The 14,156-nt window shown below is 35.8% G+C and overlaps 1 protein-coding gene across 1 annotated transcript in view; it reads right to left on the reverse strand.

Annotated features, from left to right (window-relative positions):
* pod1 (coronin) overlaps positions 1–14,156 on the reverse strand; it is a 434,089-nt gene that overhangs the window by 49,667 nt on the left and 370,266 nt on the right. Inside the window, exon 20 of the mRNA XM_090401146.1 lies at positions 8,166–8,304. Within this exon, the coding sequence (XP_090257272.1) occupies positions 8,166–8,304 (139 nt within the window). The remainder of the gene's footprint in view (positions 1–8,165; positions 8,305–14,156) is intronic.

Here is a 14,156-nt window from a genome sequence, read left to right on the forward strand (position 1 = left end):
TTAAGAGAACTAATGATTTAGAACAATTTACAGATAATAATATCATAGCAAATACACAACAGCAAAAAAAAAAATGAAGACTTTTTTATGGAAAAAAAGGGGAATACATAATTTCTGTAAAAAAATAATTCATGGTTATGCAAATTTTTATATACTTTTTCACTACAGTATATTATCACGAATAAATGTATCAAAATTATATAAACTAACTTTGTAATATTTCTTGTAACATCTAAATCTGTAAAGAAAGTCAACACATCCATATTATTATTATTACATAACATCTCCAAGGAGTCCAAGGATTCATCGTGAGAGCACTTCAATATACAATATACAACTCACTATCTCCTCTACTCCAACAATACAATACAATGCAGCTACTACCATCAATACATACCATTCTACTGCCCATCACTACTATAGTATTTTTTGTCTGTAAATTGTACAGATTTTCCCGTAAGCAGGATGAAAAACCCAAGTTTCTAGGAGAGAAAGCCCTGCTACCTCAATATGAGATCAGCTCATGCTCACTCAAATGAAAAGCCCATGTAAACATTCCTCTCATCACATCGAGAATCAAACTCAGTTCTTTTCCAATCAAAGGGCAAATTGTTCTGTTGTTCTTCCAATTATGCTATGGAGGCGGTTAAATGGCTGATATTAAATTAAGTTTTTTTTAATTACACAAAACTATTATCATGAATAGTAGTACATCATCATTAAAATTGGATGTACCAGATGCCTCCAAAAATACTGTTTGGTAACCTATCTTTATATATATCAGGGAAGAATATTCCAGGTGTGACACCCACAGAATAGCAGATAGGATTGAGAGAGAAATTAAATGCGACACGATTGACAGAGAGAGCATAAGTGTTGATTGAAAGAATAGTATGGCTGATGTAAAGAATGAAGAGCTGGTTGTAATGAGGGAGATAGCTTGGATATGCGGAGTAATACACAGAAAAAAGCAGGAGCTGGAACGAATGCAGAAACGTCGGGGAGTAGGTCAGCTGATAACATAAAAAAAGAAGCACGAGATAAGAGAAATCAGGGCTTGACCATGAGAGAAGGAAAAATCAAGGAGCAAGTCTTGTACAGTGATTCAATCATAAGAGGTGTGATCAATGAGAGATTGACAAAATCGTGCTTTTCAGGTGGAAAAAAAAATTAATGATGTTAGTGAGGCTATTAGAGAACAAAAGGGTAAGGTGAAAGAATGATCTTGTTGGTTGGAATGAATGATTTTAAAGGAGAACAGTACGCATGAGAGACAACATGAAAGAATTACTGGAAATACTGATTTTTAGTGGAACCTGTGGCATAGTAATTAAATAATAAAGTAGCACATAAAAATCACAGTGAAATCTTTAATTAGTAAAAAGACATATTTCGTACTAAAAATAATAGTACATCTTCAGTGTCTGTAACAGTAATAGAAATGGAATACAGGCAAACGTTTGGTGGATCACCTATTAAAATACAAATGTTACCACATGCTAGGAAATAATAGAAATAACAAATTTAATCTATTAAGATAAATGATTTTTTACATAAGATAAAAGTCTCCCAGATCTTTGAGAGAGAGTCATTTCTATTTAAATTCAATCAGTGTAAGATAGTTTCACAACTTTCTTTGAATAAGCGTTCATATTTGAATCTGCATCTATGGAGGAGAACTGCTTTATCCCTCCCATGGACACTATGAGTAGAGTCAATACTGTGCTGTGCCAGACCAGACTTCAGAGGTTTGTTATAATCAATATAATATTGATGTTCTTTTATTCTTTTTTCCAAAGAACGGCCAATTTGTCCAAAATAAGAGACATCGCATTCGCAAGGTATTTGGTAAACGCCAGCCAAAGATAGAGAAGACAGTTTATCCTTTGTAGAAGGTAATAAAGAAGAAATTTTGTTGATAGGAATATATGTTGGGATCAGTTGATACTTTTTCAGAATTCTACCTATAGGTTCTGAGATTCCTGGAACGTACGGAATAGGAACTCTGCAGACTGTTGAAGAAACTGTAGATGTTGGAACATAAGAGTCAAGTATCTGTTGGATTTGATTGGAGTTGTAATCATTTGATTCCATTAACTTTTTAATGATGGAAAGTTCTTGTTGTAAGATTATTGGGGAAGAGCAAACTTTATGTGCTCTATGAATCAGAGATCTAAGAATGCCAAACTTTGAGACATGTGGTGCGCAGACTTTTTGTGAATGTATGTCAGTAAAAGTGGGTTTTCGAAAGATGCTTGTAGATAAGGTACCAGAAGTCATTCTAGTAAGGAGGATGTCTAAAAATGGTAAAGTACCAGAGTTTTCTTTTTCCATAGTGAATTGGATGCATGAGTGAAGGTTATTTATCCATTGTAGAAAAGTGGAAAGTTCATCTTCAGTGTGTGGCCAAACAGCAAAAACATCATCGATGTAACGGTACCAAAGAGATGGTCGAGGATGAATGGATGAGAATATAGTATCTTCGAATTGTTTCAAATAGTACTTTGCCAAAGGTGGAGACAGAGGGCTACCCATGGCAGTACCTTCAATTTGTTTGCAGATTTTGTTTTTCCAACTGAAATAACCTGCGTGGATGACATATTCGAATATCCTTGCGATATCTGGAGAGTAATCTTCATATATCTGTCTTTTTACTAAAGACAGATATATGAAGATTATATAGTAAAGATTTCCTGTGGTTTTTACATGTTACTTTATTATTTAATTACTGGAAATAGAAAAAGAAAAGAGCCAGGGAGAGAGAGTTAAGATAGTGAGTCTGTTGCTGCAGTGTGACAGAATAGTGCTGAGAAGGGTCATGATAGCGAATGACTTGATGCATAGGTTATAAAGGAGTGGTGTGGAGTTTGTAGTTTGTGAATGTGTGGAGTGAATTAGATGGGCGAAATTACTTACACAAGAAGAATAGTTTGCATATGAATGGAGACTGGAAAAAAGTGTTGTTGAATGACGTTAAGGTGGATGTGCAAAATCAGGGAAACTAGAGCTTTTGTGTGGGGGAGGGGACGGTTCAGAGGATATGCAGACATACATCAGTGAGGAAGATGAGTGTAAATGTGTATAATATGCCTAAATTAGTACCACTGGTAACAAACCAGAATGTGAGAGTTAGTATAAAGCGTAAGGATAGCAGTGAGCATAAGGGGCTTTTGTGCTTTATGTGCACTAAAGCTAGGTGCATTTGGAACAAGTAGGATGAATTTTTGGCATTGGTTAGTTCATCCTAGCCAGAGGTTACTGGCATTAGAGAGACATGGCTGACATAAGATCATATAGTTAGTGGGACAGAATGTGAAGGGTATAGTGTGTCCAGGTAGGATAGAGAGAAAAGAATGAAGGAGGGGAAGTGTTATTGATGATGGCCGATGAACTGTAACCAAAGAAAGAAATTCAACTGCAGGCCAGAGAAAAGAGCACATTTGAGGCTATCTGGTGTGAGATAGAGGCCAACAGAACAAAATATAGTTGGATGCTGCCACAGACCAGGGGATGAAAAAGATTATGGAGATAGTATGCATTGGCAAATAGACTCAATGAGTGGAGGGCAAGTAATTATTTTGGGTGATTTCAACTATGAGAACACACATTGGAAGGAGGAAAGGTCATGTGGGAGGAAGGAAATGGAATTTATGCTGTTACTAAGGGATATTTACCTGAGACAGCATGTTATGGAATATACTAGGGATTTGAGAGTGTTCGATCTAGTAATTGCAACTGAGAATTGGTCTATAACGAATGACCTGGGAGATGGCTAAATGTGTGGAATTTTCAGTTAAGATGAAGTATATGTCAGGGTTGGTAAGTATGACAAGCTTAGAAGATTGTTTGATCAGTACCATAGCAGGTAAAACTGCAAGAGCTAGAAATTGTTACCGCATGGGAAGTGGTAAAGGAGTACTTGAGAGAAGTAATGGCAGACTGAATAAATAGTCAGGAGAATAAATCAAGTGGCAGTTAAATGGATGAATATCATGATTAAGCTGGAGCTGAAAAAAACAATTGTGGAGGGAATTTAAGAAGAAAGGTGACCAGCTGGCACATGAAGAGTACAAGGCACAGGCAATGAAAGGTAACTAAAGGTAAGAAACACAAAAGCAGAGCGTGAAAGGAAATTATGGTTTTGCTTGAGTCTATACAGCATAGTTTCTGTATGAGGGGACATGCGATTCATTAAAGAAATAATGTTTATGCCAAAATGATATTAATGAATGCTGATGATTCAACTGGGGTCCTGAACTTTTTTTATGCACCGGGCCCAGATCCAGAACGTTTTTCTGTTTTGTAACTTTTCTCCCTTTACAATAATTATGTCTACATTATTATAGACATAATTATTGTATTCAACTTATTCAACAATTGTTTACAGTTTTGAATATGTATATAAAATCAATATCAACAGTTGCCTGTTTACAAAAACACATGATGAAAGGGATGGGGAGGTTTGGAGCTTCCTGTAATGTGTTATCTTGCAGCAATTGACAAGCAAACATTATTGTAGTGTAATGGAATTTTGACAGACTCGTAGTGATATTTTGTCTTTTCTGGTTGGCAACACTGTCAGCAAGTCAGTAACCAACAACAAAAGAGCAGATTAGCAGTTGTTTATCAGAGCTTGTGATTGTGAGAAGGGAAAGTGTAATATTTTTGTGTTTATGTAGGCCTACTACCATATTTACTCTAATATAACTTGCACTTTTTTTCCCAACATTTGGAAACCAAAGTTTTCAGGAAGAAACTGAAAATGGGTATGACTTACCAAGAATCTCCCATTCGCTATTGCTATTTCCAGCCTAGAGAGCGGTTTACTTGTGTACATCCTACCCAAATAGCGTCATCTTCTTTCCCATTATTTCAAGCAAAAGTTACCAGTGATCAGGGCTGTTGCCAGATTAGATAGTGCCCTGAAGCAAACAATTAAATATCGCCCCTGATAGATTATAAGACAAAAATATAAGAAAATCTCCAATTGCTGTTTTATTTTTATTACAAAAAAGTAACATTAATGCAAAACAATTACATAATATTAATTAAATGTTTGCTCTGCGGGGATATCACAGAATAAAACTGTTTATAAGATCTTCTAAATTTAAATTATAAGCTATGTTAACCTCTATTGCTATAGTTGCTAGACCAACCAATCGTTCTTGGGTCATTGCTGTTCGCAAATAATTTTTAATCAGTTTAAGGTTTTAATGGCAGGTTATTAAGACATGCATATGACTGGTAAGATATTAACAAAAGATCATGTGACTGAAAGATAAAAGCAAGCCGACAATTGAGTTGAAATGCTAACTCTCTTCAACCAAATTCCATAATACGTGAAACTGCCATAACAACATTCACTATATATTTCTTAGTTTTAACACGTTTACGAATTTTAACACATTTGGTTGAATTTTATTGCTGCTTTGTGGCGGGCAGACTCGCACACATCTAACTAATAACAATAGTTTTTACTTAGATACTGTGTTTGTGGTGCAACATATGGTTTTGCTCGAGTCTATACAGTGTAGTTTCTGTATGAGGGGGACATGTGATTCATTAATTAGTGTCAATTTTATTCCAGTCGTCTCTAATTACACTATTTGTTGAGAAATATATTACACAGACTGTTCATACCTTATTCACTGACACAATAAAAGTACTTGTTTTTCTTGCCTCTGTGGTACAGTGGTTATTGGGGAAGGCATGTTGTTTACAACGGGGAGCAAGTTACTATCGCCCTGATGTGAACGTGTTCAAGCTTTTTTCCATGTGCGAGACCACATGCAAAACTTTTTAATTTCTTTTTTCGAAAAATAAAATCAGGGTGCGAGTAATATTTGAGTAAGTATGGTATTTCAACTATGGATAAGTATATTGGTACCTTCTTTAAACAGAAAAAATAGCTCAGATGCCAGTGATAATACAGAACGATTTTTTGTGTAGTTTCTGAAGAGAAAGAAGTCTGTAACGAATCCACAGAAACACAGAATTCCCATCAGCTGCAATGCGACAATACTAATACGTTGAATGAAAGGAAAGATATGCCGACTTGCTGGACACTCAACCAGTGGATTGCATTCAAAGTTAAATACAATTGGTTATTTTGTAAGGATAGTGGTTTGGAGTGTATAACATGTGCAGAGGTGTACAGACCCTAGGCACAAGTTATTCATATCAGGGTATTCAATTAGCATCAGAGTGGATAAATGGATTAATATGTATTAAAGGGATAAGGTCTAAAACTCCAGCAGAATAAATAAATAAATTAAATTTTATAAATGTTGTAGCAATCTAGCAATAGCCTCCTCACATTTATGATCCTTACTTTAAGGGTCCTGGAGCTTATTCGTTTAGAATTTAACCACTGGTAGGGAAGTAATGGAATCAGTGGAAATAGTAGAATTACTAAGTGAACATTTTGCAAGAGTATATTATCCAGGTGGTGATACTGCAGGAACAAGAAAGGCAAAGGCTTATATGGGAACCGAGGTAAATGAAATGGAGGTGCATAGCATATTACAGAAATTTAATGTGAATTCAGCAGTGAGATTAGATGGTATACCAGATCAAGTTTTATGTGAACCTGTTAGAGAATTGTCAGTGCCCTTGACCATATTGTTTAATCTAAATCTCAGCTCTGGGTTAGTCTTGAGAGGATGGAAAGAAGGGAAAATAATTTCATTGCCTATAGGAGGCCCCATGACTGAATATAGCAAATCACCGACCGATCAGCATATCAGTAGTAGTTGTCAAAGTATTGGAGAAATTAGTCAAGAGCAAAATACAGAAATGGATAGGTGAAAATGGGATACTGAATGGGAGGCAACATGGTTTTGTGAAGGGTAGGTCATGCTTCAGTGACTTGCTCATGTTTTATAATACAGTGACAGCGGAGTTGGATAAAGGTAATGGGTTTATAGTGATACTGCTGGACTTTGCAAAAGCCTTTCACAGGATACCACATGGAATTCTAATCAGTAAACTGCAGCACATGAGGATGGATATAGGTTTGGTGAAGTGTTAGGAGGGTGGTTGATGGAGAGATATCAGAGAGTAGTTTATTCAGGAGTAGAGTCCAAAAGAAGGCCTCTGACTCGTGGTGTGCTACAGGGTTCTGTTCTTGGACTGCTACTGTTAAATTAAATTTGTACATTAATGATATAGGAAAGGATCTGAGAGGAACTATTCAGTTGTTTGCCAATAATGCAAAGTTGGGTAGAGCAATAGTTAATACAGATGATGTCGAAATTTTGGCATGATTTAGATAGGCTGGCAGACTGGGCAAAGGAGAATGGGTGTTAGTTTAATGTGGCAAAGTGTAAGGTTATGCACTTTGGGGTGAAAAGATTACCAGCTGTATACCACATTGGTGGAACTGTTCTCCAGAAAATTGACGAAGCCAGAGACTTGGGAGTGTCAGTGGATAGGGATTTAAAGTAGGGGGCACATAGCAAAAGTAGCCAAAGCAGCTCATCAGATTACTTGGTTACTGAAGAATACTTTGATGAGCAGAGGCAAGCAGGTTATTGTTCTCTTTATCAAGCAATAACACCCCATTGTGACTACTGTGTGCAGATCTGGGCACCAGTGTTTCTTGACGATGAGGAGGTGGCGAAGAGGATCCAGAGGGAAGTGACTAAGATGGTAACAAGTCTATGGAATGAACCTTACAAGAACAGGTTGAAGATTTGTGGGTTACAGAAACTAGTTGACAGGAGAAAAAGTGGTGATATGATAGAGACATACAAATTACTGAGGGGTTTTTACAAGATTAATTCAGAGGAAATTTTTCAGAATAGGTCTGGTAGTGGAGGTGGTGGTGGGAGAAATAGGGGTGATCCATGGAAATTGAGGAAGAATGTAGTTAGTAAGAGTGTTAGAAGTAGGTTTTTTGCTTGGAGAGTAGTGAATGAGTGGAATAGGTTGCCAGAGTTTGTTGTGGATGCCATGACTATGAATGAGTTCAAAGCAAAGTATGATAGATACTGCACAAATGTTGGATAGCTCTTGACATGATATTTAGGGCCTCCTTTGATGAGTCTAAGGACTCTCTGGAGTGGCCCTTAATAATAATAATAATTGATATCTATAAAATGTACGTTCAAAATTCACAAATGGTTATATGTATTAAAAAATTACAGTATATTTGTAATACTTACCTTTCCAGTAAGGAAAATAGTAGAACTGTCTTCATCATAAAATGGAATGAGAATTGCTGGATTGACATCAATGCCTACTACATTTATAGGAGTGGATACATTTTCAACATTGTAAAGAATCAGTTGTCTTTCTGATACTCTGCAATATAATTATTATTTTATAATTTTAAATAAAAAGACTTAAATCAAAATAATCCTTATATTACACCATGATGATGATAAGTTTAGCAATATGAATGAAGAGTAATATCCTATTTAAACCAGATTTATTTTAGCACAGATGATTTTATTTTTTAAAAATGTCACTGGAACATTAAAATAATATTGGTTTTAAAGTGTGATCAAATATTTCGAACTTTCTGGGGTCTGTAAAAGCACTAAAACTGTATTTAGTTACTTTATCACTATTACATGATGCCCTCAAGGAATCGATAGATTCATTGTGGGAAGATAAGTCTACTCCACAACATATGTCTCACTGTCTCCACTACTTAATCCTAAAACTACACACAAAAATGCCATCTACCACCAACAACCATCAATAGTATTTTTTGTTTGTATATTATGTGCAGTCTCTTGGCCAATTTGGCTGTATCCAGAAAGAAAAATATAAGTTTCTGGGAGAAAAAAAAATTCTCTCCCTCTATATGAAATTGGTTAACTCACCTTTGATTGAAAAGTCCATATGAAGATTGCTCCATGACAATGAGAATCAAACCAAGGTATTTTCCAGTAGAGGGATGTAATGTCATGTTGCTTTGCAATTTGTGCTATATAGGCACAGAGTTTTGTAACTGATTAATATAAGATAAACAAATCTGAATTTTTTGTAGCCTGTAATATTTCATTTTATTGATAATACTTCATTTATTATTAATTTTAGACTATTTTTATCATTTCAAAGTACACTTAGAAAACAAATCCCTAATTACAGTAATAAAAAGCCACTAGACAATTAAAATACTGGGAATGAATTCAATAGTTACTTAGTGTAAAACTGAGAAAACTTTCTGTTTCTTTGTAAATAATAACACACAAAAGATATGTTTTATCACATCATTTCCTCTTCAGTTCATCTGTTTATTTTATTAATTTTACAGATCTAGTTGTTTTACAATAGCATTAAAGTACATTTAGTACCCTGGAAATGTGAAGAGTAACAACGAGTTTCTCCAAACCTTGCATCCAAAGGTGGGCGACATTGCCCAGGAAAGCTGCTGTGAATTGTGAGTTATGGAATCCATATTCATGGTCAATGATTAAGTGACCAGGTTGGACAAATGGTTAGTATATGTACTCTAGAACAAGCAGGCTGTGAATACCACCACATGGATATTTGTGAACGTCTGTAGGTGGCAGATGCATTTCATCACCTGGTGTGAGAACTGCATCACTTTATTGGAAGTGGCTTAAAAAAGTTCCATGTTCGGTCTCTAGAGCACTGTTTCTGGATTATGTAAAAAATAAATAAAAATATATAAAATTGATAAAAAATAAAATAAAATAAAAAAATTAGAGAAGAGAAGTGTGGGCAATGGGATAATAGACTGATGGCTGCCTTATCTCTCTTTTTAGGATGAGTTGAATATACGCTTGTTTACACATGCTGTAGAGCAGTTGTTCTTAACCTTTTTTTTGCCTGGTGCCCCCCCCCCTTTCAACTATTTGTATGGCCTGGCACCCCCTGCTCAATTTTACACTAGGTTAATGACTCAATAAGATAATTATAATATATTATTAGGCAAACCTTGTAGGTGTAGCATGTTGCAGGTGTAGCATGGAATGAGGAGTTAGCTAGAAAAGAGATCAATGCAGCTTGGGGGATTTTCAAAAAATATTTAGTGGATGCAATGTCTAAATGTATACCACGGGTGAGAAGGTTAAATAAGGTAGGTGTGAGATGGATGAATAAAGAGATTAAGCATGCAATACAGAGAAAAAGGGCATTGTGGAGGCAGCATAAGAGAAGTGGAAGTAATCAATTTCATGAGGTCTACAAAGACCAGGCAAGGAGGGTGACTTGGTTGGTGAGAGTAGCTAAAGAGAGGTATGAACAGCAATTAGCTAATGAAGCTAAAAAGAATCCTAGGGAGTTCTTTCGATATGTAGCCAGCAAAAGAAAGAATGATTATGGAAGGATGACATTGATTGGAGGAAATGGTATAAAGACAGCTGTTGCAGAATGTGTGGTGGAGATACTTAATGAGCAGTTCATAAAGATCTTTCAATCTTGTGATTGTGACTTCATGGAGAGATTAAGAGCAGTTGATGATGGGGAGGAGAGACTGACTGTAAGTGAGCAAGAGGTGTTTGGGGAGTTGAGTAAACTAGATGTAAATAAGACTGTGGGACTTGATAATATATCACCGCATATTCTGAAGGAATGTGCCAGAGAGTTGCCACCTGCCTTGACATATTTTTTTAATACGAGTCTTGCACTTGGTCAAGTCCCTAAAGAGTGGAAGGAGGGCAAGATTGTGCCACTTCATAAAGGAGGTGATCGAACTCAAGCATCAAACTATAGGCCTATCTGTGTGTCAGGTGTTGTGGTTAAGTTGTTGGAGAAGCTTGTGAGAACTAGGATCCAGAGTTGGGTTGACAACAATGGTATAATCTTTGATGGACAGCATGGATTTGCTAAAGGGAGGTCGTGTTTTAGTAATCTACTTACTTATTACAATAAAGTGACTGCTTCCTTGGACAGAGGAGAAGGATACACAGTAATATACTTGGATTTTGCAAAAGCTTTTGATAGAGTACCTCATGAGAAGTTGACAGTCAAACTAGAGCAGATGGGGTTGGATATTAGATTAGTGCATTGGATTGGAGACTGGCTATCTGATAGGTATCAACAAGTTGTGTATGGGGGGTGCAATATCCAGGAAAAGGAAAGTCACTAGTGGAGTGCCTCAGGGATCTGTTTTAGGGCCATTACTATTTAACTTGTATATTAATGATATTGGCGAAGATTTGGATGGAGATATTCAGTTGTTTGCAGATGATGCAAAGTCGGGACGAACCATAAAGAGTAGTGAAGATGTTGTGGCCTTGCAAGAAGACTTGAATAAATTGAGTGATTGGGCAAGCAAATGGGGATGTGAGTTCAATGTTGCAAAATGTAAGGTTTTAAAATTTGGAAAACAAAGATGGGATGAAGAATTTAGGCTTGGTGAGAATATATTGTTGGAAGTAGAGGAAATAAGAGATCTGGGAGTGATAGTGGATAAGGATCTAAAATTTAGGGGACACATCTCCAAAATTGTGAAGACAACACAAAGACTTCTGGGAATGATGCGGAGGACACTGATGTGTAGAAGTAGGGAGATTCTTGTTCCATTGTATAAGGCTTTGATTAGGCCACACATGGACTATTGTGCCCAGATTTGGTCACCTGGTTTTCAGAAGGATGAAGATATGTTGGAAAGGGTCCAAAGGCGACTGACTAAGGTAGTTTCTGACCTCTGGAATGTCGAGTATAAGGAAAGATTGAAAAGATGTAATTTGCAGAGTCTAGTGGAGAGAAGGAAGAGGGGGAGATATGATAGAGACCTACAAGTTGGTAAGGGGTTGTTATAGGATCAATGGTGGAGAAGTTCTACAGAGAATAGTGGGAGATCAGGGGAGAACCAGAGGTCATCCCTGGAAACTGTATAAAGAGGGTGTGAGTAGGGGAGTGAGAGGCAGGTTTTTTTCGTGCAGAGTTGTGAATGATTGGAATGCCTTGCCTGAGAGTGTGGTGTCTGCAAGGAGTTTGAATGTAGACCCGGTATGATGAGATGTGTGTGAGATAAAAGGACCTCGTAGATGAGTCTTTGACTCCATGAGGTCTTGTTTAATAATAATAATAATAATAATAACCTAAATTACCATCAACATATTTGAACTGATAGTTAATTAAAAATTAATGACTTTGATACAAATTAATTTTTACTCAAAAGAGATGTAAACTTAATGTATTTAATAAGCCAATCTTTAATGGCTACCCTGAGCTTGATAAGATTCTGCTAATTTTTCAATATCAGGTTCAATGTTTTACAAACAAAGTCTCAAGTCTCCTCTTTCACTTATTTGCAATCTATTTTGCTGCTTAGCTAACAATTGCAACACAACACTGAATCCTTTCTCACCCAGGTATGAAGAAGGAAAAGCAATGAGGAGTAATTTTATTTCTTACCAAAGCTGAGGATACTTACATTGCTTGTTGGGCCAGAATCTTTCATGCCCACGCTGTTGAAATTGTACTTGAGCTTCAAAGTCATTTTTTAAGTCAATAAATTCTTCACACAAATTTGGATAACAGAAGCAGCATCAGAAAGAAATGGATTTATGACCTAATTGGATATTTTAAACTCAGCAAAGTCTTTGAATTTAATCATCAAGTCTTCTTTCAGTGGCAGAAGATGGGAACAATAACAATCCAAATCTGTATCTAATATTAAATCATCATCTATTATTTGTAGACTTGGGAAGTGCAGAAAATCTCATCTTGAAATGCTTTGCTTGTAGAATGTTAATTTGCTGATAAAAGTATTTATAATTCCCTTTGCTTTAATAAGATTCATGTTGCTTCCCTGCAATTTGACGTTAACCTCATTTAATTTGGTGAAAATATCAGAAAGATATGCAATGTCAACCTTTTCTTTTTTTTTTTAGGACATAATACATGTTCTCATCATGTGAATTAAGAAATTCCAAAATAGTATTGTAGAGATCATTAAAGCATCATAGACAGTTTCCATTTGAGTAATCTAACTTCAGTGTGAAGCAAAAGACACAAATGAAAAACTGTTGGAGTTCTGCACTGAAAGGGAACTAGCAATCACTAACATTATGTACAAACAGCACAAGAGGAGACTATATACATGGGTAGCACCTGGGAATTGATGTAAGAATCAAATCGACTACATTTTAATCAACAGAAGATGGAGGACACTAATCAATAACACCAAAATACTACCAGGTGCAGACTGTGGATCAGACCATCAATTATTAATCTCTAATTTAAAGATCCATCTGAAAGCAAACAAGAATAACAGCAATAAAAGATATGACTTTTCACAAATGGACAAGAAGTTTACAATGGACATTGAATCAGAGCTAAAGAAACAAAAAAAGCACACCTCAGGAACAAAGCACTGAATCACACACCGGACACACCTAAAACAAAGCATTGCAAAATCTGCAGCTTAAAACATCCCAATAAAAAAGAAGAATGGTAGTCTATGGATTACAAAAGAAACCCTAGAAGTAATTAAAAAAGGAAACAAATTAAAACAACAGATTGGCAAAACCCAAATTACCTGAACCTGAATAAAGCTATTAAGAAATCTTGTCAAAAAGATAAAAATATCTATATCCAAAACATCTGTAATGAAATAGAAAGACACTCTAACCCAAATGAAAGAATAGATTTATTCAAGAAGGTTAAGGATATAACCAAAAAATTCAAACCAAAACTTAATATAATTGCAGAGGAAAATGATAAGATCTTAAATGACACTAATGACATAGTCAGAAGATGGAAGGAGTATTGCTTTACAAGAATCCAGATATTCAACAAGAAACAGAACCGAAGATCCTCAAAAGTGAAGTAGAACAAGCAATTAAAAAATTAAGGAATAACAAAGCCCCAGGTCCTGATTCAATACCGGCTGAAATGCTGTAAAACAACCTTGGAGAGAATGCAGTCAACTGGATACATGATTTATGCAACAAAATCTGGAAGATCGCCAAATGACTGGACTAGTTCCACCATTATCCCAATCTACAAAAAAGGCATTCACAACAAATGTAAAAACTACCTCACCATTACCCTTATCTCACATACTAGCAAGATTTTACTACACGTTATTAAGGAAATATTACAAAGTTTTATAGACCATCAGATCTCAGAAGAACTAGCAGGATTCAGAAAAGGTCGAGGAACTAGAGATCATATATATCTATCATCAGACAAATAATCTAAAAAAAGCAAGGAATTCAACTTAAGCC

Source organism: Typopeltis vanoorti, chromosome 12 (assembly GCF_054136105.1).
Source record: "Typopeltis vanoorti isolate ZY-2024b chromosome 12, IOZ_Tvanoo_1.0, whole genome shotgun sequence".
Lineage (NCBI taxonomy): Eukaryota > Metazoa > Arthropoda > Arachnida > Uropygi > Thelyphonidae > Typopeltis > Typopeltis vanoorti.